We start from the raw sequence: 26,751 nt of genomic DNA on the forward strand, positions 1-26,751 counted from the left end.
ACTACTCAGCACATCATTATTTGTGTGTCCCTCACTTGTTGGCTGGCCATGGTAACAGAGAGAGGATGAAATTTGCAGACACTGGGCAAGTCTGCTTGGATCAGGAACAAAGGCAGTTCCTGAAGGACTTTCAAGGACATTTCAAGGTGAGCAGTCAAAAAACTAGAAAGCCTTTGATTTTCCTTAAGCTCAGTTCCCCATCTATACGTGCTGGAGATACCATACAGAAAGACATCCAAACTCAAGATACTTTAAGACAGAAGCCAGCAAGTTTAAGCTATCAAATTATTTGGAACCTGAGCCTTCCAGCTCTTCCTATGCTCCATGTGGCACCAAGCATGATGATAAGACACTTAATCAGTGACTTCTCTGGAAAACTCCCATGTGAATGGAAAGGAATTTTACAAGCAGAAGGACAACAGGAAAATTGAGGCCAGGCTCTCTACCACGTCATCATCTTGTCCATCACAGGAGGCCTTATCTGCATTACCCTGCACCTCCAGCGCATGGAAATGCTGCTGAGTACAGGCTTTGAGGCTCACTCTGTTTGGAAACATCCTCTCCCAACAGTACTCATGAAGGTATGGCTTGGTTCACCCACCCGACCTCTCGTGGTGAATGCTGGCCACGGCCTCCTGTGGAAATTTGGGAAAATCTGTTCTGAGCAGGGAGGCTCTCAGGTGTCAAGTGAGCAATTCCCTTCGGGAAGGGCTGAGACCACAGGCACAAACCCACAGCACACAGAGAAACCAATGCAGGAAGTTTCACATCCAAGCCCCCCTATTAGAGAATACAATCTCAGTGCTCCAACAACTTCCATGTAGCCAGAGCCTCAGGTCCCCAGACCCTGGGTAGGCTGCAGGACACACACACTCACACTGCTTACTGAGCCATCCCACCAAGGGACTCAGCAAGCAAAGAGTCTGGACCTCCTACATTCATTAACCAGCACAAGACAGAACGGTTTCGTGCCAAATTCCTCTTTCCCCTTGTGATTTGTGATAGGATTGGCATGACCATGAAGCTCCCACAGCTACTGTTCCCAGCAGGACCATCCGCAGGGAAAGGCTGCACTCAAGGGTGGTAGGCTCAGCCCCAGCGTGCCCCAGCACCTCTTTCCTTCACTGCTACATCTCCTGCTGGGAGGGAGCAAGGGAGCTGTGGGCTCCCACAGAGCCAGCACCACTGCGTTTCCTGCAAAGATTTGCAAACCTGCTGCAGTTCCAAAGTGAGCTTCAGTTTCACTGTGAGCAGCAGGCTCAGAGCCTCAGAGTTACTATACAGCCGAATAAAATATTTTTTCATAAATTTAACGCCAGCATGTCTGTGTTTGGAAACTTTGAAAATCCATGTTGTATGGTTTACTGCACTGGAAAAGGTGCCAACAGAGTTTCAAAGGAAGGGAAGTGTATAACTGTTTCCTTTCAAATGCATTTTCCAATGGGATCCATTGAGGGAAAAGGCTGGAACTAACTAAAACATTATTAAAAACTGTTATGAAAAGAGACAGAGAGATGGAAAAAGATAGACGAAAACCTCCAATACACAGCCGAGAGGGAGGGAGGGAGACAGGCAGCAAGAAAGGGGATATGGGCAGAAAGACACTTTGGGTGGGGAAAATGGGGCGAGACGGGGAGTTTTAACTGGCACTCACCCTTCGTGGTTTCATATTGTTGCAGATCAATTGATCAGGATCTCAAGTGCTGCTGGCCCAGTGGTACACAGTGAACCACAGACCTGGCTGCAAGCGCAGCACTTGCGAACTGCTGACCTTCAGTTTTAAAACCAAAAGTATTCTTTGGGAAACAGTTACACCGGGTTCCAGCCCTGGCTGCCAAGTGAAAAACAAGCACTACTAACCTGAAGTAACACCCCTCCCCAAAATCCCTTACACCAAAGCAACAACCAGGACTAGTAACCTGAAGTAACTCCCTGGTCTGAGTCACCCAGCAGTAACCGCTCATGACATGTGTGCAGGGGCTTGGCTCTTCTTTTCTCCCTGAGTGGAGCGGTGAATTCTCCAATCGCTGACACCAGCCGTCGCCATGAGTGCGCAGGACGCAGGCACCAGCCCTCAGACCACTCCTGCTCCAGCATGTTGACCACACTGAAGATACTCTAACAAAGTCTATAAATACCAAAGCGATCAGGTCTGTACAGCACCGGCACATCCTGGCTCCAAAACCACTGCTCCAGCTCTAGGCACAGCCCTGGGTTTGCTGCCCCATGAGCAAAGGGGGAACTGAAAGGGGCTGAAAACATACATTGAGTCAAATAACTTCAGTGCCCTGGAGATCAGGAGGCTGCCAGGGTCAGGGCATGACCGAGGATGGAGCCAGATCTCTGCTGCTCTGCCAGGCTTCAAAGAGCCAGGCTGGGGGTGGGCAGAGCTCAGCGCACGCCTGCAGAGCTGCAGGCCTGTGGTTCTGCGGGGTGTAGTAACCGTGGGCTGTAGCACACATGTCGAGGGATGAGGGGAAAAAAATAAACAGACAGACAAAAGAATGAGGACGCTCTGCCAATTCCAATTGTGCAGCTTTTATTTTAAATGCTTATCAAGCTGAGAAAGAGCAGAGTTCTTGGAAAACAAGGTTTCCTTTCTTCCCATGCCAGTGTCAAACACCCTCAAGGACGGGTACGGCACAGGCGCTCGCTGCCGGCCGCCTTTGCAGCAGCAGCAGCCACCATCCCATCCCATCCCATATCCCATCTCACCTCACCCGCCTTGGGAAGGGTTTGTTCAAGTAACAGCCATAGTGTTTCTGGTGGAAAAAAAAAACAACACAAACAAAACAAAAAACCAACAAAAACCAAACTAAAGAGAATTCTGTGATTACTTTCTTTCTTTATTAATCTCCAATCTGGCTGGGTTCAAATTATGGCCAATTACCCACCAACACTTCTCACTAATAAAATAAATTTTTACAGGCCCTAATTACTGCTTTCACTGAACTGCTCTACAGGAAGCCGAGAGGCTGCGGCTCTCCAGACGGCAGCAGACAGCAAAGCAAAGGCACCCGCGAGTACAGCAGCGAGTGACTCAGAGGAGAGCAGCCGCTGGAGGGGCGGGCGGACGGGGAACGTTTGCGCCTGGCTGGAGCGTGAGACACAGCAGTCCATAAAACTCCGCAAGCCCTGCGCACGGCACTGCGGGGCTGGCCGTCAGGCCCCCTGTCAGGCACGGCCGCCGCTACCTGTGACGCAAAGCTGGCCCTCAGGGCCAGAATGATGGCTGCAGTGCTTCGCTGACTATCTCCGCGGATGCTAAACCAGCAAGCGAATGGTAGTGGGAAATGGCTGCATTGATCACGCATGGCAGAGACACGGCTGCCTCCCCATCATGGGTACTGACCATCGGACTGGGGGTCACCTCAGAGGATGGAGGGGAGGCAGCTTCTTAGCCCAGGGCCCATCTTTGGTTCTCTCCGTTTCATGGTTAATTGGAGGAGACAAACAGCAGAAAGGTAGAATATTGCCCTGAAACTGTGAGGCATCCAGCCTGCTCCCAGCTACACACATGCCAGCACAGCCTGGCCCCAGAGGGCTCCACAAGCATGAAAGCAGGAACCCACTGGGTGACTGGAGCCTGCAGCCAGGCCCTCCCAGCTGGAAAACTCACTCCCAACACCACCGCTCTGCGCAGCAGCAGGGAAAGCGGAGCTGCTGCTCTCGCTGCTCCCGGCAGCGGGGAACACCCTCCGTGGAACGGCAAAACCACCAGCCCACAGCCTACTGCTGGCACACATGGGCCTGGAGCCTTTCAAAGCAGAGCTGCCACGCAGGTACCCAGGCTGAGCTGGGGAAATGCAGCTCAGCGAGATTGATTAATTTTCATACACACACACACATATATATATATTTTTCCTTTCTCAACCAGGATTACTTTAATTTTCAAGGCCTAATAGAGTCAAGCTGCGATGGGGAGGCAGTGCTGCAGTAGTACGAAGCCAGACCCTTATACACTGGTGCAAACTTGTACAACGTTCAGCACACACACACACACACACACACACACACACAAAGCCCTATAAAAAGGATGCACTGCAGTGGGATATTTTTAGTCTTGACAATACAGCACTAAAAATATGACTTTGCTAATACATCACTACAGAAATATTCCCAGTGTCCATTCAGGAACGGGTTTAAAACATTTATTTTTGTTTCCTTTTTGCAATGGTCAGAGAGGAGGGAGAAAATAGAAACTCATTGATAAGAGGAAACGAGAGAGACATGAAAAATTGAAAACTACCTAAAAGCTCACGGAGAGGTTTATTTTATTAGTTCTTAATAAATATCTTGCAGATTTCCTCAGGAAATACACCAGATCACATGTAAAATAGTTTGGTACTGATGTCAACTGTGTCAGCATATGAAATCTATTAGGGTGAAGCCACAGCAGGGTGATCAGCGTGCTGAAAAACTGCACGGCACTGAGGCAAGGGGGGGTGGGGGGAATCTCACGGCCCTTCCAAATTCTTCGAGAGGTAAAAAAGTCAGCCAAGACGCAGAGAGAGAGAAAAAAAGATCCCACATCCTGCTTTGCGCTGCCAGCAATGTGAAGTGCCCAGAGATTAATTCTATGTCTGGCCTGGAAATGTGACTTTAAAGCATTGGAGGGAGCAGGGAGGAGGAGGAGAAGAGAGGAACGAGAAGGCCAGGCGAACCGGGACTGGCACTGTGCCACTGACCCCCCTCTTCCCAAGCCATGTTTCAACGTAGACAGCAGTAAACCCCACCAGACGGCAGCTCCCAGGGCTGCCAGGGCCTCGCACCAGCTGGGGCGCGTCTCCCGCTCCCCGCGCAGATGGGCCTGGGAGCATCACTTCCGCTTCGCCTGCTTTTAAAGGCACACGGGACCATGTGGCAGGCGTTTTGCCGCTCCTCGCCACAGCCCCGCGCCCGCCTGGGGCCCCCTGGGTGGGACCAGCCCCACTCCCAGCACCAGGCATGAGGTCTTGGCTCCTCGGGCCCTGCTCTGAAGGGTTTATGCTGTTCCCAACCCGCCTTTGGCAGCCGGCGCCTCCTTCTTTGTGCCATTACCCACTTACGCAAGACTCCCCTGCTCTGCTCCTGGGTCCGGCAGAGAAGCACCAGGAGTTCACAGAGGGAGGGTCAGGGGACCTCTTGGGGTTGTTCAGCCTGGAGAAGGCTCCAGAGAAACATTATTGCAGCTTTGCAGTACTTAAAGGGGGGCTATGAGAAAGATGGGGACAGTCTTTATATCAAGTGCTGTTCTGGCAGAACAAGGGGTGATGATTTTCAACTGAAAGAGGGAGATTTAGACTAGATTCAAGGAAAAACATTTTTATGCTGAGGGTGGTGAAACAGTGATGCAGGCTGCCCAGAGGGGTGGTTGATGCCCCATCCCTGGAAACATTCCAGGTCGGGTTGGATGGAGCCCTAAGCAACATGACCTGCTTAAAGATGTCTTTGCTCACTGCAGGGTGTTTGGACTAGACTTTGACTTCCAACCCAAACCATTCTATGATTTTATGACCACACATTCCCAGGAGGAATGGGAGAAGGGGAAATGAAGCCAAAGTTGTCCCTACAGGGCAATTCCCTCTCATCCCATGGTGACATGCTTTTCTCTGCCTCTCATCCCATCCCACAGGCCAGGGGGCTTGAGAGCACATGTTGGAAACCTGTTGAAACCTTAGGGACAGACAAATCACTAGTGCCCTTTCCATGTCACCCACAAGCCAGCAGTATGATCACATTAACCAAAGCCATCACAAACCACATCAATCAATGCTACAAATGACCCTTTGATTTGAGAAGGGCCACATACCCTCACCACTTCCACCTGCCCATTGTTAAACTGACCCAGTCTATACTGGCTGTAAGGTGGACAGACCACCACATTAGCAAGGCTGACTCCTAAAGGTCAGCAAGTCCTCACCTTCCTCCTGACCATCAATTAGCACAGGTAGAGCCAGCACCATGCTGCCAAGGACCTGTTGCATGAGCACACACAGCCCCGTGCAGACCCTAATCAAGAAAATGAAAGGTCTCCATACATTAACCTGCATGGGGCCACCCCTGAGCTGCAGATACGTTTCAGAGTAGAAATACAGACTTGGCTGTGCTGCCATTCCTGAGCCTGACTCCAATGAGCCCTCAGTACCTGCTTCCAGTTGAAGCCCTCCCAACATGAGGCACTCGGTTTACTGAGGGACTACAGCCTGCAAGCAGATGGAGGCAGGATGGAGCTGGCAAGGGACACGCCCAAATGGCAGCCCCTGAGAAAGAAGCTACCCTCACAGTGCTGGCAGGCTGCACCCAAACCTGCGCAGGGCACGGGCACAAGGCAGGCAGCCCTCCCTGCCTACACCTGGCAGGCTATAAAACAGCCCCACAAGCTCAATCAAGAGTTTTACAACTTCACAAAGCACCGTAATTAGCCTAATTATACAATCTTCTCTCAGAGAATTACACAGAAATACAGTAATTGAGTTGGTACTGCTTAGAAGCACAAGGAAATCAAAGGCACAATGCACATTAAAGAGTCAAAAACATCTCTTTAAAAGCAAGAGGATTTCCTGTCATGCTGCAAACATCTAAAACTTCACCAAAGCTGCTGCACCTGGTGTGACCCCACTCCAGCTCCCTGGCACTCTTCTTTCTCCACCAGCAAAGCAGGGTAAAGCAGAGCCTCAGGACAGTTGCCTCAGGTACCTCCTTTCTTATTTTACAGCAGGATGGATGGACACTGAGTGCCAGTGCTCCATTTCCTGCCTTCCATTTTATCCACTGATGCTGCTTCTTCATTGAAATTGTGGGTTTGTTCCAGTGTTCACAGAGCTGGCCCATGCCCTGGTGGCACCACAGCATGAAAGCCCTTCCAATCTGACCCTGCCTGTCACTGGTTCTGTCTTGACTTGCTGCTCAGGCTGATGAAGCTTGGCTTTAAAGCAAACCCAAACTTCGTGATTACAAATCATTTCCCCTCTATTTGTTGCCCTGAAATGAGATCTCAGTATCACCCTGCACTTGGTGGAACCGTTTCAAGGGCAGACATAAGGATGTGCTCATGTGACAAGCAGACCAGGCAGCAGCCCCCAGTGAGCTCATCCAGCACTACTCGATGGGGACTTTTGCCACACTGTTGTTGGAGGGCAGGGCTGGAGTGTCTGACACACCAGCAAGCACTCAGTTTTGCTGGAAACCTTTCCTTTCCCTGCCACAAAGCCCTGCTCAATCTTTTGCCTCCAAAGCCAACATCTAGATTTCAGAAACCTGAACTGCAAGTGGAAATTCCCTGCAGCGTGTTGATTATTGCATCTCCTGCTGGCACTTGTGGCAAGGGGAAAAAAAAGTCACATGGCTTTCTGGACACACGTTTCGCTGGGGAGTCTTGCATCAGAGGGCAGAAGCCAGCAGCCAGGAAAGTAACTCCAATTACGGTAAATAAATCCCCAAATATGTGACAATCTGCCTTTTAAACAGGAAACAGAGGGGAATAAGCAAAGGAAGACTTTGGCCTAAACATTGCTGCCACCAGCCTCAAGAGCCCAAGAGCAAGGCTCTGAAGATGCGTTTGGGCCAAAAGTATTTCACCTGAACTTTGCTGATGTGTCTCAAGTCCGAGACAGCTTCCTTCCCTGAAAGGAAAGGCGCCGACAGTTCCCAGCAACTGTGCCAACCTCCAGCACTCCCAGCTGCTCAGAGGAGAAACTCTGGAGGGTCAGCTGCCACCTCCGGACATGTGCATGTCCTGCAGGAGGCTCAGCACAGGAAGTCCACACAGCTCCCAAGGTGAGCAATGCAGGTATCACCCCCACACAACATTTCAACCTTTCATCCTGCTCACAAGGCCACGGTCTGGGCTGTGCCTGGACACAGTGAGCAGCAGACACCATTTGATAATGGGTCCAGTATACAAGGCCTTTGTCCAGCCACTGACATCTCAGCAACTGCTCAGTCCAGAACTTCTGTGCAAGGAAAGATGGACACCAGGATCAGCCAGTCCTCTTCCAACTACAAATCAAACCCAAAGTGAGTAACAGCAGCAACATGGAGAGGAAGGATAAACTTAATGCCCAGTTCCTCCAGATCTAGGCCTGGGGAAGCATTACATCTTAGCAGCACCTCACTGAAGATAGCACTACCCTGCCCCACAGGAAACAACAGGCAGCAACTGCCAGGTGCACGCTGGTGATCTCAGCACAGCCACTTCAGTGCACACTTGCTGTATGATGACCAAAGCCTCAGCACCCCAGAGAAAGCCACCCCATGAACAGCTCAACTCCATCCTTCTCCCACCAAGTGGGCTGTGTTTGCACTGCAAAATAAGAGTCCCCCAGGCAGGTGGAACCTCAGCTCTGCTCTCAACAGCGCACAGGACTGCAGATGCTCAGCCCCCTCAGGACACAGTCCTGCAATGCGACATCTCCATCAGCTTCCCAGTTCTTGTGCCCAAAGCTGTCTTGGCCCACAGAGCTGCTTGCTCAAAGGTGCCAGCTGGGCTCTGGTGAAGCACATATTTACCACACAAAGAGGGGAATTAGGAGAAAACGACTCCGTTCTGCTGGCCAGACAGGGGAACATCAAATTGCTGCTTCTGTTATCTACAGCCTGAGGTTTATTAAGCTTTGCTTTGTGTCTGATTTTAAAGCTCCACCAAACCAAGGCAGCCATCCACAGCACTGCTTTATTTTTAAACTCAAGGGCATTCAACTCCCTTGTGTTAAACTCCCAACACCTTTTGTCTGCTCCAGTGAGCAAGATGTGGTTAGAACTTCATGAGTGGCCATTGAGATGTGGTTGCAACAGAAGAGAGGTACCTGCTTGCACTGATGCTGCAGTTAGCTCTTTCAGCAAAGCTGGGTCCGAGCATCAGAAACCAAACAAGAACCATGGAGATGGTCAGAGCTGAGGTTCTGCAGGTACCACCAGAATCTGCCATGCCTCTGGGGATATTTTAAGGGTTTACACTTGAGCTTGTAAGCCAAAGCAGCTGTGGTCAGCAAAGTAAAGCCTGCTCCATCCAGCACAGGGCTGTGCACAGTGGCAAGACAGCAGCAGAGCAAGCTGCTGGTTACAGAAGCCCTGTCTGATTGCAGGGGGTCCTCTCCACCTAGGCTGGGTTGCTGAACACACATGCAAAAGGGGAAGCCCTGTACCTGCTTAGACATTGCGGTTGACTTGTACTAACCTATGGATCCTTTGCTGCACCTATCAAGACTTGGTCAAGATAAACATCCCAGAAATTGGTGTAGGTCTTCAAGGAGCAAGCATGACCATGCATGCTAGCAAAGCTCTGCAAAGGCTGTAGTCAGCAGACACTTTAAGAGCAGTTCTTTGTGAGCCAGGCAAGAGGATCTCTACAACCAGTGGCCTGTACAGTACTGACCTACTCTACGTTGCTTTCAGGCCATCAGTGTTGTGGTGCAAAGAGGATAGACAATGTTCTGAATTTGCTGCAGGGAGTGGGACATGAATCCTTCTTTTCTGCAGGAGCCTTCAAGGTTCCTCAGCCAACCCTATCTCACACAGAAAACCCAAGGCAAACAGACCTAGGAGGGCTGTGAACCAAAGCCCAGCCTGACTTTGCCACACTGGCTGCCCCCTTGAACCTTCCTCACATCCCACACAGGTACTGGCAGTGGGACTGCTGCTCAAGCAGTAGCAGGTCTCCCTCCTCATCCTTCTGCCTTGGCAGAGCAGATGTCCTTCAGGCTGGTCACCCTGCCCTGCCATAGCTTTCCTCTGGATGGAACACAAGCTGCTTCCCAACCCTCAGCTCAAGCTGCGCTCTCGGCCAGAACTTCTCTGTGCCCTGACTCTGCTCGGCCCTGAGGGATGCAAACTTCACTCCCTACATGTGCTGAGGATGTACATATGGCAGCCCCCTCCCTTCCATGCTTCCACCTAAGCCCGACCTCCTAACAACCTCCACACAGCACAAGGCAACCGGCCCGAGAGTGCCAGAAGGCATCCAGGTGCTGCAGCCTGATGCTTCACACCCGCAGCCAGGCAAATTTGCTGGGATTTCCGGGAAGTGTCTCTAGGGTGCCCCGTGCTGCTGCACCCCCTCTTTGGTACATGCTTGTTTGGAATGCGGGGCCATTTGGGGGGTGGGGGGAGAGAGAGAGGGGAAGTTATTCTGGTGGTGGCCTATGAATAACATCCAGTGATTTATAGGAAGTATAATCCAATAATACAGTAAAATAAAACAGTGTGTCTGAGATGGGTTTGATTCCAGGAATTATAAAACAAATTATTAAAGAGAGAGAGAGAGAAAGAGGGGGGGGAAAAAAAAGCCTCAGAGAGGCCAGATCGGAGTAAATTGGGCACAGATGGGCTGGGAGGGGGTTTCTCTCTCTCTCTCCCCTCACCAAGATGCCCCTGCCGCAAGCACGGCTTCAATTAGTCTGTTCAGAAACCAGAGTTTTATTTCCCCAAATTACAGAATTAAAAAAAAATTAAAATTCTTGGAGTGTTTGTGGTCAGGATAAAGGGATCCAAGCTTCTCTGTAAGTTGCTTGTGCAGATGGCTACCAAACTGTTAAATGGGCCACCCCCACAAAGGTCCCACTTTGGCTAGAGCCCAGGATGGCCCAAAAAACGGTCACATACCTCCTGGGATGGAAAGCTCCAGCAACTGCACATCTTTGCCATGTAGAGTGCCTGCCTCTCTCTACCTCCCTCCCCTGGATGAGTTCTCCTTTGCCCCACCGGTCTGAGGTCTACAAGAAGCTTTTTCACACCTTTAACGCTCCTGACAGGAGGCAACCAGGAGGTCAGAGGAACCCTTGCAGCCTCCCTGGACAACGGGCAGAGCGGCTCGCTCAGAGGAAAACACTGCTTGATGCTGAACAGCAGGGGAAGCACTTCATGTGGGAATTCTTTGGCTTCCTCTGTCAGAGAAAACAACAGACCCAATCCATCTCCCAGGGTCTTCCCACTGCTGCCTGGCTGCACATGCAGCTGAGACCAGCTCCGGCGCCTGGTGCTGGCCCTGGGGACAAGCACAACTCAGCTGCCCATGCCAGACACAGACCCTCGGCACTCTGCCCACACTCACCTAAGCCCTGCACATGCTGCAAGGTCCAGGTAGCCAAGGGCCACAGCAGTGACCTTGTGTGAGAGGAAGCTGTGAAACACAATGGGCTGCTCACAGCTGACTGGCTTTGAAACCAGTTTATACACCCCAGTGCACCCCAAAAAGTCAGCCTGTCAGAAGAGCACGTGGTGACCTCACACAGATTGATTTACACAAGAATGGCAGCTGCTAGGAGCCAGAGATGTGCAGGGGGACACACCACAACTGCCATACAGGGAACACACTGGGGCAAGGACATCCCTGAGGGACCACAGCTGACCCACAGCACAGCAAAAGAAGAGGAGTAAAAAGCAAAGAGTATCAGATACAAACTGTTACTCCTGAGTTCCCAACCTCCCCTGCTGCCTGTTGCCTCAATGAAGGAACTGGGACAGACTGAGCAAAATCTACAGCGAAAATCAGAGAATCTGAGACTGAGATGGGCCAGGACAGATGCTTGGTGTAGGCCTGAAGAAGAGGAAGGAAGGAGGGAAGGTGCTTATCAAAGCATCTGATTGTTCTGATTTCCTTTTTCTCAACACCTGAACCTGTTTGTGTCCATGGGCACAAAATCTTGTACAAGTTCCCCACACCAAGACTGTTTTGCCAGTCCCACCCCACAACTGTTAGCACCACTGAATCCCATCATGAGGGATTGGTTAGACCCCAGACATGGGGCAAGCAAGCAAGTTTGCAAGTTCTCAGAAGTAGCTGGGGCTCCAGAGACATGGAAATACATGGCAGGGGAGGGAGCAGCTATCCCTGGAGAGAACCCCAGACAGCAGAGAAGAGAGAGGCTTTCCAAGAGACCTCCCTCCCCAGCTCCAAATCCAGAGATCTCCTCCTGCTACTGAGAGCTCACAATTGAAGGTCAGACAGGCCCCATGCAATGGGAAGGACACTGACACGCTCCAATCTCAGACTGCAGAAGGATTTCAGTAGGAGGAGATCTCTGCAGGTCGTTCAGGCCAACTGCAAAGTTCGATCAAGCTCTAGAGAGTTGAAGCAGCCAAGCTCTGAGCACGGCCAGCCCGGCTGCCCAGGAACGCTGCCTGCTGGCAGCCGGGGGCAGCAGGCAGGGTGGGACCGAGGCTCCCACACGCTCGCAGGGGCGGATTGGCCCCTTCCAACCCGCCGCCGAGCTGCCCATGGTACTGCAGCCCCGGGAGGTGACTCATGTGCTGGGAAACTGACACCCGCACCTTCCCGACAGCCGCTTCTGCCACGGGCTCCGGCCAGGCCCCTGCCCACAGCAGCCCACATGCCGGGGAAGGAGCCAACATCTGTGCTGGGCACTTAGTAATAAAATTCAGCAAACTTTCTTGCTTGCCTTTGAAACTCCGAGTACTTTGGTTTTGATCGCTTTTTTGTTTTGTTCCCCCTCTGCACCCAGCTCTGCTCAATTCACACTGTCAGCACCAAGCCCAACCTGGGCTGTGCCAGCCCTTGGCACACGAGTGCTTGGAGACCATCAGGGCATTTCAGCTGACAACAGGATTTGCGTTGCCAACAGCATTCTCAGCAATATTTTGGGGTCATTGGCGCAAGCAGCCCTCAGGGGAATCCCTGAAGGGCACCAGGCATCAGATGGCAGCCGCAGTGCCATCCAACCTGCAAGCATTTCATGAACACAGCCACCTGCTCTGCAGTCCCCAGCAGGAAGGGGTTTGCCTTCTCCAGACATCCACAGGCTGGAGGCAGCTGGCAGAAAACTCTGAGAATACTTATTTTTCACATGAGATAAAAAGTGCTCTCTTTCTGTCACTCACTCAAATTCACAGCTCAGCTACGGATGGAAGAGCAGAGTCCAGTGGTCCAAGAGCTGGGATCACTTCCAGCTCTGCCACAGGGGCTCCCAGTACGGCCCAGACTAATTTCTTCCTCTCTTTACCACCCGCTCCCATCTGCAGCGCAGACACTGCCATCGGTACACCTATTGCTGACAGCCATAAAGCAGTTTGCAGCTCAAAGAACACTTCTGGTGGCTGGCATCTAGCAGGCAGGAGGGGAGGGCAAAGCTGCCTCGCCAGCAGGACTGACAGCTCCCCCAGGGCCTTCCCCAGGAGAGGGGGGTGCCAGGCAGCAGGTATGGCACACAGGAGCCACTTCCCAGCCCTCTGGGTGATGCTGGTTCACTCCATCAGCTGACCTCAGCCACTAACCACCAGTTTGACAAGTGGCCAACCAGCTCACGAGGGAGGAATCTTCCAGCAGCAGCTCCTTAAGGCTCAGCCTGATACACCCACATGGTGGCTTTGATCAAAATCCATCAGCTGCAGGCATCCATCTTGGAGATCAAAATCCCAAGTCATCAGCATGCAGAATGCTGCTTCCTCCCACCCTGGTAGCACAGCCCCATCCCTGCTCCCAACCTCGTGGGTCTGGCAGACCTGGGTACCTACGGCTCTGTGTGCGTGTCAGGGAGCCATGGGGGAAAACGTTCCCTGGAAGCACCATTTCAGACTCAGTGCAAGAGGCTGGTTTGGTGGCATCTCTGCTGCCCAATACATTAAGCTCAGCAGTGGCAAAGACCACATACAGCCTCCTATGTGGATGGAGGAGAAATTCTACATCTGCTTTGTTCTCTAAGTGCCTTAATATGGGGCATAGCCTCCAGCCTGGCCTATCAGAGAGACGCATCACGTCACCCAGCCACCTCCACAGACACAAGCAGCCCCAGGCAACACCACTCTCCCAACAACCAAGACCTCTGAGATCCTCCCAGCCCTTCTGGTGCCAGCACAGACACTGAGCAGGGCCCAGGCTCCATGCTGGGAAGGCAGAACCCTACAGCAGTGCACTCCTCCTGTGCTTGATGACTCAAGGCTCCAGGGAGACGCAATGCCTCCTCACAAACCTCAGCCAGCTCCAGTCAAGGTCCCCTTTCTGACCCTACCCACGTCAGCACCCCCAGGCATCCAACCACTGCTCCACTTCCCCATCTGTCTTCAGCTGGTGAGTCCCCTCCAACCCTTCTCCACGTGAGCACCAAAGACTGGCTGATGCCCAGCCCGGTTCCCCTGTAGCCGTACGTGGTACCTTTGGGCTGGGAGTTGTACACTGCAAACATGTTGATTGCCACCAGCTGGAGCATGCGAGCGCTTCCGATGGGAGGGGGGCTGTGCTGCAGCAGCACCTGGAACTCCCTCAGGACCTCCTCAGCCACCGCAGGGAAAGTCTCCATCCTGCAGACAGAGAGAGAGTCTGTAGAGTCGGTCAGCACAGCCCGCTCAGAGTCACATCTCCTGGGGAAGGGGGACCCCTTAGGGCGCTGTTTCCCATCCAGGAGCTGTGGGGAATGAAGGTGCAGGCTGTGACAGAGACGGATGAAGCCCTCCTCAGGGCAGTGAGGAATTGCTCTGTGACCGACAGGCAGCATTCTTTTGGCAGGAAAACACGGCCTTTATGAGTCATTTCTGACCAACCATTTTTTTCTACTGACTTCTACCAATCTGGGAGGGTTGCCAAGAGGCCAGCAGCTCACTTGGACCAGGAGCAGCCCATGGGACTCCCAAGAAACCCAGGCTACAGCAAACTGCACACACTGGTGCCACATTGCGGATGTGGCAATTCCAGTGTGCTGAACGCTGGCCAAAGCTCGCTTCCTCCAGAGCTCTGCCTGTCCCTGAGCTCTTCACTGCAGGATCAGATCCCATGGCATCCAGCCCTGTCCCCCCAGGCTATACACTCCCTGAGCCCTGAAACTTCATCACTTGGAGCCCCACAGGACAGGGACTTGCAGACTAACAACTGGCCTCATCTAGCTGCTGGAAACGTCAAAGCTGGAGCTGGTCCCTGCAGCACAGAGCACTGCTGTCGCTCATCAGGACACAGCAGCCAGCGGCTGCAGTGCCACAGCCAGGGATGGGCTTTGCTTTCAACACCGCTCACAAGCGCCCACGGAAAGCTGACACCTTCATCCTACTCCTCATCTGGCATTGCTGAGGGAATTAGCTGGGCTTACTTATCAGAGCTGTTGGATCCTCAGCAAGCTCTCCACTAAACTGAGGTCAAAAACTGAACCAAGGTCAAAACCTGAACTTTCTGCAAAGAACACAGAGTCAGTTCACCAAAGTGACTGAGACATGGTTGCCCCCAACAGCCCTCCCAAAGACAGTCCCCACCTGGTATGCCATGAAGAAGATGCCAAAAAACCTTATAAACTATTAGAGGGATCGGTTCTCCTCTCCTACTGCCTTTTCTGCGGAGCTTGCTGTGTTAGCTCTTGCTCCTGCCCTAGGAAATGCCACAGCTAGAGACAGTGAGAATGATTTTTCTGTCTCACAGCAAGTGTGCACTCCAGTTGTCAGTGACACTGTACTAAATGTGCCCACATGGGTGCAAGGGAGCCAAACTCTGCAGTGGGTGAGGCATCTGGAGCTGGGGCAGGCAACTTCAGGGGCCTCCATAGCAATTTCCTCTATCTTCCCCAGAGAGATTCAGATCTAGTGATACCAGCACACTACAGGCTGGATTAGCAGCTGCTTCTGGTAACCCACATGGGCAATTCTGATGGGCTTCCCCAACAGCCTGTCAGGGCAGTAAGAGGCTCTATTTTTAAAGACAGAAATGGCTTTCTTTGTAACCATGTTTCACAGATGCCTTTCAACAAGCCCTTCTGCCTAGCAGCAGGGTTACCCTCTCCCTGGGCACTGTTTGCTGGAGCAGTTCAAAGTCTTTGCTACCTTCCCACCAACATGGGCTGTAACAAACAGGCTCCTTGTATTTTGTAGCTGTGCAGAACGGAGCAGTTCCATCGGTATGAAAGCACTGCTCCCCCTGGAAGAGGCAACTTCCCTGGATTTGGGGCACAGCCAGGGAATCAGAGCAAACTGATTGCTTCTAAAGACCTCCTAATTCTGAAGAATCTCGGACCACATCCAGCGTATCCAGCAACATCCTCCTAGGGCAGACAGGACACTGGGGACGGAGGAGCCCTTTGCAGGATGAGTTGTTGGTGAGGAGATGAAGACAATTGCCATGGAATAACAAGAAGGAGGAGTGAGGGCTTCCTCAGGCCCGCCAGCTGTGCTTTGATGCTGCAGCACATCTGGAACAGCGCACAGTAACCCCACTGAGCTCAGAACCAGCAGGTCAGGAGCAGAGCGGAAGCTTTTAATAAATTGCTTACCTGTGGTTTTAGGAGCAAAAAAAAAAAAAAAAAAAAATAGTCCAATTATGGCAACATCATCTTTTCCATACTTTTTACAGATAAATCACTGAAGATCCTGCCCAAAGGGGACTCAGCTATTCCTCACCTTTTACCTATTTTAAGCACGGAAGCTGTTTAGCAGGGCTGGATGATTTTCTCTTCCTGTGTCATGGTATTACTTTCTAGTTCCCTTCTAAGTACTTCAGGGGATACACCACCATTAAACATACTTGGGTTTTCTAAATGACTGTCCTGGGAAGCAACTGCCTCAAACGCTGCATCTTAATTTCACAGCAGTCTCAGGAGCCAAATGTGCAGGCAATGTCTGCAACATCCCCATTAATCCCTCCCCTGGCGCGCGTTCAACTGGAGCTCGGCCGCGAGCACGGCCCCACAGAACTGAGGACCAGCAGCTCCCCGGATGCTCTGCCCTCCATCTGCAGTTACCAAACCTTCCAGGGGCTCCTGCAGCTTTCCTCCTCTTTTCCTGTGGGCAGGAGGACATCCAGTTCTGCTCCTCGCTGCAGGCCAGCCTGCTGCCCACAAGCAGACAATCAGTGCCTTGTGACTTGGGGAGGGATCAACAGCACTGGCAGCGAGTAGATGGCTCTTCCTCTTGCCTTCAGACACTTGGATCTCCAACAAATTGGCCAGCACAGCTCCTACTTCCCATGCTTTAGGGAGGGTCCAAAGTCAGGCATGTGCCCTGACTGGTCACCTCAAAGCACACTGGACACAGCAAGCACTGAGGTTTCAGGCTGCATGGCAAGATTAGTACTGTGCCCTGCACTGCTCTGCTTCCCTGCTCCAGGAGGGAATGGGGACAGGCCCAGAGACAGGGAACTCTACACCCAAGTCAAAAAAAATCCACAGCAGGGGCACTTTTCATCCACACTACATTTACCTAAGTGGCCTGGAAGAGGTGTCTCAGCCCTGCAACTTGGAGCCAACAGTTCCATAAGAGACTGAAGGAGCCAACAGTCATGAGACTACATCTGCTTATGAGGCACTGGCAGGCTCAAGCAGAGACCACTGTTGCCAGAGACTGTCTAGACCTACAGAAGGTCTTGACAACAGCCACCCCATCACCTGACACAAAGGGCCAGTCCCACCTGGAGCAGGGACAGTTCCATGGGAAGACCATGGACTGTGAGGCTGAGGTCTGCACTCTGTGTCAAAAGGATGTCCCCCAGGCTGGGATCTCAGCCCAGACCTGAACCAGGCTTGCTTTACTTCAAGGACAGCTGTTGAATTACTTGAAACCAGTTTCTGACAGACATTGCCAAGGGCACTTTGCATAAACCAGTTCCCACAGCTGGGGCAGATCCCAGCTAGGAGCTTTCAGTAAAACGGCAGCAAGGAGATGAAGGGCAAGGCTTGTCTCAACATGCTCTGGACAGTGGCTTTCAACCACCACATGGTTCTGTCTTGATGGCTTTGTGCTCCTCAAAGGCAGCAGGCACCAAGAACCCCCCCAGCCCCAGAGCTATCTCTCTGCTGGCTAAGAGCAGGGGGGAATGGAAGAGAGAAGGTAAATCTAGAAATCAAAGAGGAAGGGAGTAGAGAGGAAACAGCCTCTAGTCCCTGCTATGTGTATCAGCCATCTGAGAGCTCAGCCTCTGCCAGAGGGTCCCAGTGCACAGGCAGGACCAGGCCTTGAGGTGGGAAAAGAAAATGTCCAAATAACCAGTGTGGATCAGAGGGTGGGTAAGGAGAATAAGAACCAGGAGGCTAGGCCTGCAAGAATTCACACCCTGTGCCCTCAGCTCCAAACACAGCTTAGTTGCTAACAATATTAAATTCCAAAAAGACTTGTAATGTAGGAAAATAAAATAAACATCCTGCACACTTACCCAATCCTGGTAAACAGCTTCCCATGGGCATGGAGAAAACTGAGGATGAACCTTTTGTTCAGCTGCATGGGAAAAAAAAAAAAAAAAGGAAAAAAAAAAAAAAGAGAGAAGAGAAAACAATTAAACTCTCTCCTATTTCCTGTGAAATAAGAATGTCCCCAGTGACAGAGAACCTGGCCTGGATGCTGGGGGTGGCACTGGAGATGGGAACCAAATGGACATGCCCAAACTCTTACAAACATCATGTACAGAGGCAAGTGCCAAACAGCTGGAGCTGGGAGAGGCGATGGAGACACAGCACCCTCTGCCGGGTCCTGCACAGGGCTGCCTGCTGGGACACGCACCCTGGAGGTCTTCTCGAAGGTTTCCTCCTCTGCACCCTGTAAACCCGAAGCACAGCACAGCCTAGGGGGGTTATGCAAAAGCAGTCCCCCTAAAAGCAGTCTTCCTCAGTAGTGTTTCCCACCAATGAATAAAAAAAAAACAAACCCCAAGCAACCAACAGAAGCAACTTCTTCAGGATCTAGTTGAAGTGGAGAGGGGAATGAGATGTCGTCACCAGGAATTTTCTGCAAAGAAGCCAACAGAGCTAGTTCAGCAGCAAAGCCACTAAAGCTTGTTTGTGCCCTGCCAGGAAGCCCTTTCAGAAGTGAGGGGCCCTGGGGTGACGCTGCACCCCTCCAGTTATCTCCAGCGTTAGGTGATTACAGAGAGGGAGATGGTGCTCAGATGTATCAGAAACACTGTGGAAAGCCTGCAGTAGCAGTGCTGCTACTGAACTACCAGAACAACACGGAGCTAAGGGGATGTATGGGGAGCTGGCTGCAGCACATGGCATAAAGGCAGCTTCCTGCCATGCTTAAGTCCAGTAACACCAAAATCCAACTTGAATAATTATTCACAACTGCTCTAAGCCAACTCTCCTAGCTCAGCACAGCTTTGGGCTTTCCCAGTCTTTATCTAAAGGGCTTTGAAGGCAGATGTGGGTGGGGAAGTTGTCACTCTGCCTGGGCCTGGAGGTGGCTGTGTCACAGCAGGAGAAGCCTGGCCTCGCTCTTACCTTTTCCATAGCAAGAGGCTTTCCTCTCACCCCCACATGCCTGCAGAGCCTCAGCCTGGTGAGAAAAGCCAGGCCGGGAGTGCCGCAGGGAGAGACCCAGAGCACCACTGCTCTCCTCCCAGGCACATTACACTTCTGTATCTTGAACCCCTCTCTACAAGTCAGCAAGACCACTTCCATCTACAGGGCAGGTCAGAGGCACAGATTGAGGATGAGATTTCCAGGCAGGGCTGTGGCAATGCCTGGCCAAGATCTAGGCACTCATGACAAGAAGCAAGACAGGCACTGGCCAGTGTCTCCTGGCAGCACCGAGCTCTGTGCCAGGCCTGGCGGCAGGGGGTGGTTACCACAGACAGTCCCAGCTCTGGCAGCCCCTCCCACCCTCACTCACCGACCCCCCTGGCTCACGCCATGACTTATGCCAGCTGCTGGGTGAGGTGTAATTAACCCAGGCTGCATTCCCAGAGGACCCATGCAGGAGAAGGATGCCCTGCTGCAGAGTCGCTCCTGGGCCATGTGCGAGTTTAAACATAAAACCTGTCTCATAAAACAGGCCAGACCAATTAAAGTGGCCCCCGCAGCAAGGGGTTCCTGCTTACTTGCTTTTTTACTGCTGCCCTAAAGAGCCCTTTCCACTGCAACTCAACTTTATTTGCCACCATTTTATTAACTCTGCAGATGAAACCCAGAAGAGACTGGGGAATACTGGGACAGCACAGCAAAGTCCTTACTTGCTCTGCCAGCAAAGTTCAGATGTGGCTGCTTCTCCACCATCCCCTCCTCAGGATACACCAAAGTATCTCAGAGCTTGAAATCTTTAACGCATACTTTTTTTTTTTTTCAGGAGGTCTTTCAAGCTTGTGGGGGTAGAAAGCTGGTTTGTGCCCAGCTCTGTGCCTCTAGCTGCAATCACACACCCTGTCAGAGACACAGTCTAACAAGTCTGAGCCTCAAGCTTAGGTGGATGAGCCTTGGTGGAGCAATGGGCAGTGCTCTGCCCCACAGCAAATTCACATCCTGCTGCTGCTGCCCTCAAGCACTGGAGGAAAGGGTCCACACTGTGCGCTCTGATGGAAAAGAACAGCAGCTCACAGCCTGACCCATCACCACTGGCAAGACTGCCACTATGCTGAGTGGTAGGCTGCGTGTGGGGGAGAAGAAGAAATTGGAGCAGAAGTTTTTCCCCAAAGCCCATTCACCCACAGCCTCAGGAGCACTCAACCCTGCAATCGCTGCATCACTTTACTGGCAGTGGGGGAGTAGCAAAACTCCCCACCCTGAATGGAAAGTGTCACCCGCACCCAGAGTGTTCCCACAGACACGTCTGGCACCGGGAGGGCTCCCCAGGACCTCTGCTTCACCCTCATCTTCTTTGAGCAAATTTCATCCTCTGCATTTTCACTGGCAATTCAAGGACTAATCAGTCACTCTCCTCACTCAGGAACCAGTGCTGAACTGGGATGTAGATAATCTGCATAAATACACAGATTTGTAACTTTTTGAAAAGGAAGCAGGTTACCTGCCTCTAGGAAAGAGGCAAGTTTCATACCTCTTGGCAACCTAAGCACGAACCTAGCAAGCCCAGGCAGAAACCTGTGTGCCCCAGCACTGTGGCATCTCAAGCAGGCAACGCTCACACTTCTTTCATTACTTTTTCTCTCACAGCCTTAAGGTTTTGATGAGCTCATCACTTAACTTTGGACCTTTCATCTCTGAGTTCATGCTAAGGCCATGTGCTGCTTTGACTGGGCTTTTCTCTGAATGACTCTGGCTTTAGTGATTCACCTGTCCCTCAGTCTGGGAGCCCTCCCTGCTCCTCCCATGAAACACTGCTTCTCATAGCGAGAGGGAAACAGCAACTTCCACCATTACCTGCAGGGTGGAGAGGAACACTTCCCCAAAGCCTTCCTAGCATGTGCTGAGACCTCCAGCAACTCCTTGCCATCATCTCACTCGCTGTGCAGTCCAAAGGTTTCCTGAAAACAGTGCTTGTACCAACAGCAGCATGCCAGGGGCAGGCAGGGCTCCTTGCACACCAACCTGCTCTTTGCAGGCAGCTTTGGGATGCAGAAGCAAACCTGGCTGGTCCCAGGTGGTTGCTTGAAAAGAGCCCACCAAGTCAGTTTTATGCAACAATGCAACTAGGTCAAAAAATTGATTTTGGTCCTTTTGTGGGCATCACAGATATGGAAGTTATGAGCATATAGTGAAGGCATTAGTTCTAAAAACAAACCAGCTGTCATGATGAAGAAGGGGTCCCTGCACACAGTAGTGCCTGAAGCTGAAAACAGCTGTTTCTGCTGTCATGAGTCAGCATGTGCAGACAGACTAAATCCACCTGGGAAGAGGCAACCTCACCAGAGGAAGCAGCCCACTGCTGCTTGGGGAGCATTCACACACCGCACTGCCAACTAAACTGGATTTGTTACCATGGAAGAAATCAACAGTGACTAACAACTTCTGGTGGAGTGGCTAAGTGCAGAGATAGCAACGGCCCTGGAACAGCCAGCTCAGATCACCCAGAGGCCACGAGGAGTACGTCCTGACAGCTACAGAACAGAGGCGGTCAGACAGCTTCAGGAAAAGTTTGTCATGTCTTGAGCCAGGAAAGAAGAAAGACTCAACCTCAAGGGACCGTGAACTGATCAAAAAGAGTTGAAAACGGAGTCTCCCACCCCGGCCCAGAAACACAGGAGGAAAAGGAGTGCCAGGATCCGGGCTGGAACGCAGAGCTGCTGCGCTGGGACCCAGAGTGGACCCATTTGGCTCATGGCAAGGAGTGCACAGAGCTTTGGCACCTGAGCATCAGCCCCAGCTGTGAAGGAGGCACCAAATAAGGGAAAGATTCTGGAGCAGTGACTCCTGGGGAAAAAAGCATTTCAAGTTAAAAATTGTTACTTCAGGTTTGGAAGTAAATTTCAGGATCTGGACTTTATCAAGTGAGGCAAACTTTCTTCAACATCAGCAAAGCATCTGTGGAGCAGAAAGCGGTGTTAGAGTCAAAATAGGCTGCAAAAGACAAGTCCATTAATCAAGAGACCAGATGCAAAACTGCCTGTAACAAATGCGCTGTCTCCACCGGGGTGGAAGGAACTGGAGCACAGCAGGATGTTCTCCTGAGTCTAGGGGTCTCCTCAGTGACAAGGGGTTGGGATACAGACCACAGACCCACACAGCTCTGCTCCAAAACACGTACCATGCTCATCCCAAATATTTTCAGGGTTTCTTGGGCAGTCAGGCTGTTCCAGGCACAGCTTCCTTGCTGAGAACTGTATGAAATAACATCCAGGCACCCAAACCATGCCATAGTTTCACTCCAAGCTCATTCACAGAACGGCTTAGGTTGGAAGGGACCTTAGGGATCATCTACTCCAACCTTTCCACCATGGGCAGGGACACCTCCCAACTAGACTCAGCTGCTCAAGGCCTGGCCTTGAACACCCCCAGTGAGGAGGCATCCACAGCCTCCCTGGCTGGGCAACCTATTCCAGAGTCTCACCACCCTTGTACTGACGAACTTCTTCCTAAGATCCAGTCCAAACCTACTCTCCCTCATCTTAAAACCAAAGGCCAGATAAACCATGTTGACTATTAAGATCATCCCTCCCCTCCACAGACAGTTCCTTCAGAGCTTCACACCACCCAGTCCTCACCACCACCAGCAGCACTGAGTCCCCTGTTTCACCTAGAGATGACCTTACAAATTATGAGTCCAAGACTTTATCCTAACCCATTCCAAAGCTGCAAGGCACAGCTGTGGCTGGTGTTTTCCCCAGCAGTATCTCTCTGAAATAACACCAAGCACTGATACTGAGCCTCCTGAAAAGCCCAAGATGCTGCAGTGGGCTTGCTGGCAGGATACCAGGAGCAGGTTTTTACTGCTTACAGGTGCAATGGCCACAAAGTGCTGGTGTAAAGTGTTTTGTGCAAATGGCTACCTACAGAAAGGAGAGGAGACAAAAGGGCTATTAAGATTGTCTGGCATTTTTTGCAGTATTTACAGGGTACCCACAGAGCTGTGGGCAAATTCCAGCTGGGCTAATTACCATCATCATTCCTCTTCATATACCACCTGCAACCACAAATGGACACACAGCTTGCTTTGGCTGCTCCTTGCCACATGTCCTGGTTAGCAGTCACAGAGTCCTGCCCTGGAACGGATTAATTCCTGTAGCACTAGGAGCAATTCCAGTGAGAATCCTGACACTTCCCATCAGAAGCTGCACAGATGTGAAATCCAATTTGCTATAAACACAGGAGAAAGGGGGAACCCTGATGTATTTATTGTGGCCTTCAGGCCAGGTAAAGAGACCCTGAGACACTCCTGCAACTTCCTGATCTTTTGGACTGCAGCAGCTACAGCTCCAGGCAACATCTTCTGGCTCTAAGATTTGCAAGTCAGCAATCCAACAAAAGATGAAGGAAGCATTTAGGAAGCCTCCCAGCAAAACTAAAGAGTTTTTGATTTTTCCCCTTCATCACTGCAGGGAGCAGGTGAGATGAGAAACATCAGCAAGAAAATTGTGTACTTTAGGAACATCAAAAAATCCCCAAAACCTCAAACAGAGGTAACTTCACTGCCTTGGAAACCAACATCTGAGCTCTAAATAAACGTAACATTATTTAATAACGAATTTACTCTCAATTTAAGGACAACAGGTTGGACAGAATATTTACATGGGTGTTATTTCCTTTTCAACCAAACTTGTATCTAAATTTGGTTTCTACAAATTAGTAATAAGGAACAGCCTTGAAAAATAACCCCCAACATAAACTATCAAACTGATGAAAAACTGGTTAAGTAGCCTCTCAAAAAGCAGCAGCCTTCAGAGCCTCTCATTGAACTGGATGGCAAGAGGTTGGTAGAGACTCACTGGCAACATTTTTAATCAACAGAAAGCAAGTTCTGATGTCAAACTGCCTGTGACAGTAAGTTATGATGGCTGCAGCAAAGCCACACAAGATTATTATAATCACTTATAGAATCTGGGGGTTTCCAGCATCGTGTCATGTTGTGCATGTGGAATCATGTCAGACAAAGTCTCCAGGAGACCAGGTCCAAGGCAGCCTCCCCAGAAAAGCTCCAAGGATTACAGCAGCCAAGTTCCCAATGCAATGTGTGGTAAAAAGGGTTACTGTGTCCCCTTAGAGGTACAAGCAGAGAGCAGGCAGTGGCCAGGCTGACACTGAAACGCTGCATCCAGTTCTAGTGCCCTGATTTTTAAAAGGATGCTGAAAAAAAAATTGGCCAGAGTCCAAAAAGCAGCCATAAAAGTGATTCAAAGGCTAGAAATGATGTCTTGCAGTGAAAAAAAAAAAAAAAAAAAAAGAACTTAAACAGCTCAATCTGGTTAGTATATCAAAAAAAAAAAAAAAAAGACTGGGAAGCAATTTGATTGCAGGGTGCAAAGCGCCTGGGTGGTACTTAAGGGCTCTTTACGCTCACAGAAGAGCAAAGCACAAGAACAGACGGCAAATATTCGCTGTGGAAATAAGGTCTGAGTGTTTCAGAACCAGTGCAATTATCACTGGAACAAACTCCCCAGGAAAAGGGTGGATTCTCAAGCCCTGGATGTCTTTCTGGAAGTTTTACTTTAGCCAAACACAAGTTATTTGGCTTCGTACAGGAGTAGCAGAGTGAAATTTAAGGACCTGTGATATACAGGAGATCAGACTACATGATCTAATGGTCCCTGCTGGCCACAAACTCTATGAATCTATGCAAACATGCCAGAGAGTCCTCAGCTGAGATATCAAGTTAACTTTCAACACAAAACTTTTCACCAATTGGCTCTGGTGCTGCAGGTCATTTAGGATACAAACTCAGCTCTTCAAGGCTGCATCTGGTTAAGCACTGAAAGCGAGATGGCCCAGGCAGAGCTGTTCTGTGGCCAGCAGGTAAGGGAGAGGCCATGTGCTGAGCACTGAGGCTGCCCTGACCAGCAAAAAGCAGCTCATACTCAGACACTTGCTGTTTGCCAGGAGCAAGCAGCATCCCCTTCCTACAATAGAAAACTGACATTGAGAAATGTCTGCTGAGTTCTGGTCGTAAGAGATCTCCTGCTAATGGAGCTCAGGGTGTTGTAGGCCTTCTCTACTGGCCTCCAGGTTATTTGTAGAGTCAGAGCACAAAGGAGGGAGATAACATGAGAAATTAGGGAGGGTGAAGACTGAAGAGATCTAGCCCTGAGAAAATTGATGCTGAGAAATGCCTGCTGAGTTCTGCTCATAGGAGATCTCCTGCTAATGTAGCTCAGGGTATCTTTGGCCTTCTTCACTGCTCCAAATTGGTAGAGTTAAAGCACAAAGGAGGGAGATAATGTGAAAAATTAGGGAAGCTGAAGTCTGAGGAGATCCAGCCCTGAAAGGCTTAGGATGGAGTTACAGAAGAGAAGAAATTTGGACAACAGGCTGAGCAGAGACAGAGCCTTCCGGAAGGGTGACAGCATTGTCACATGCAATCTTCACACCCTCCCAGCCACGCTCACCAGCAGGGACAGAGGAGCTGCTCACAGCCAGGCTGTGCCCCAGGCTCCCACAGCCCAGAGGTTGATGTCCACCCTGCTGCATTCCTGGAGTACTTCTGGAGCCTTCACTTCTACCTGGGCAGCATAATACAGGGCACGAAGACATTTCCTCTCCACTTTCCATTATGGAGCAACGAAATCTGCTGGGGAGGAAGAGTAGAGCCAAGGACAGAGGAAATGACACAGATTCCAGCAGGTTCCACTCCCTGATCCTCCGGAAGGAAGTTTCTTTCCTAATACCCACCTCCACAGTGGATACAAAGCCCATCTGGAAATGGCTCATTCAACACTGAAGAGAAATAAACATTCCCCATGGCAGAATTAAGAGGTTTGGCTGTGGAATACGAGGTGCCCATCCCTAAAAGTGTACAACAGACAGCAGAAAAAGTTGACCTGGGCCAACTTCAGACAAAGATCAAGGTTAGACTAACAACAAAAAGAGCTCAAGAGAAATCACTGTGTTACCTAAACCCTGCTCTGGGAAATTTCCCAACCCGACTATTAGGCGTTTTAAAGGTTGGACCAGATGATCCTTGGGGCCCCTTCCAACCTGGCATTCTGTGATTTTACTTCCTTTACCAGTATTATCAGTCCTGGCATTAAAGTGCAAACTCTCCCTCCAAAACATGGCTCTGCAGTGCCTGGATCATCAAATCCACTGCCACGAGAAAGGGCTAATGTGCAGCAGCAGGAGGGGGTTTGGTTACACACAAATCCCTGACTGATCAGCACCAGCAGGAAAGGAAATGAGGAAAGAGTGACTGACAGGGAAAGTCGGTTTCTGGATGATTGTACTTGGGTTTAGAGCATGAGAAGCTTGTTGGAACTTGAAGTCTCGTTCCCCTCACCACAACCTCTCTGAGCACTGGGATATAGCAGAGCCCCTCACACAGGCATAACTCATTGATGGGCTTGTAGTGCTCCCACCTCTGATCCAACACGATACTTCTATACACATTAGTACCAGATGCCTGTCACTGGAAGGAGAACACGTTGGGGTCTCTCCCATTCAAGTAACATTAGGCCCTGCCTTGTTCTTCACAGTTAAATAAAATCACCAACATGGGCTACAAGGAAAAGGAAAAAAAAAAAAAAGAAACAAAAAGGAATTA

At 50.9% G+C, this 26,751-nt stretch overlaps 1 protein-coding gene across 1 annotated transcript in view; it reads right to left on the reverse strand.

The window, feature by feature from the left end:
- Positions 1-26,751, reverse strand: part of SMG6 (SMG6 nonsense mediated mRNA decay factor) — a 115,864-nt gene that overhangs the window by 70,969 nt on the left and 18,144 nt on the right. Inside the window, exons 9-10 of the mRNA XM_054394137.1 lie at positions 18,053-18,114; positions 14,087-14,232 (exon numbers count right to left, since the gene is read on the reverse strand). Of these exons, the coding sequence (XP_054250112.1) occupies positions 14,087-14,232; positions 18,053-18,114 (208 nt within the window). The remainder of the gene's footprint in view (positions 1-14,086; positions 14,233-18,052; positions 18,115-26,751) is intronic.

The sequence above is a fragment of the Indicator indicator genome, chromosome 30 (genome assembly GCF_027791375.1).
Source record: "Indicator indicator isolate 239-I01 chromosome 30, UM_Iind_1.1, whole genome shotgun sequence".
NCBI classification, from domain to species: Eukaryota; Metazoa; Chordata; class Aves; order Piciformes; family Indicatoridae; genus Indicator; species Indicator indicator.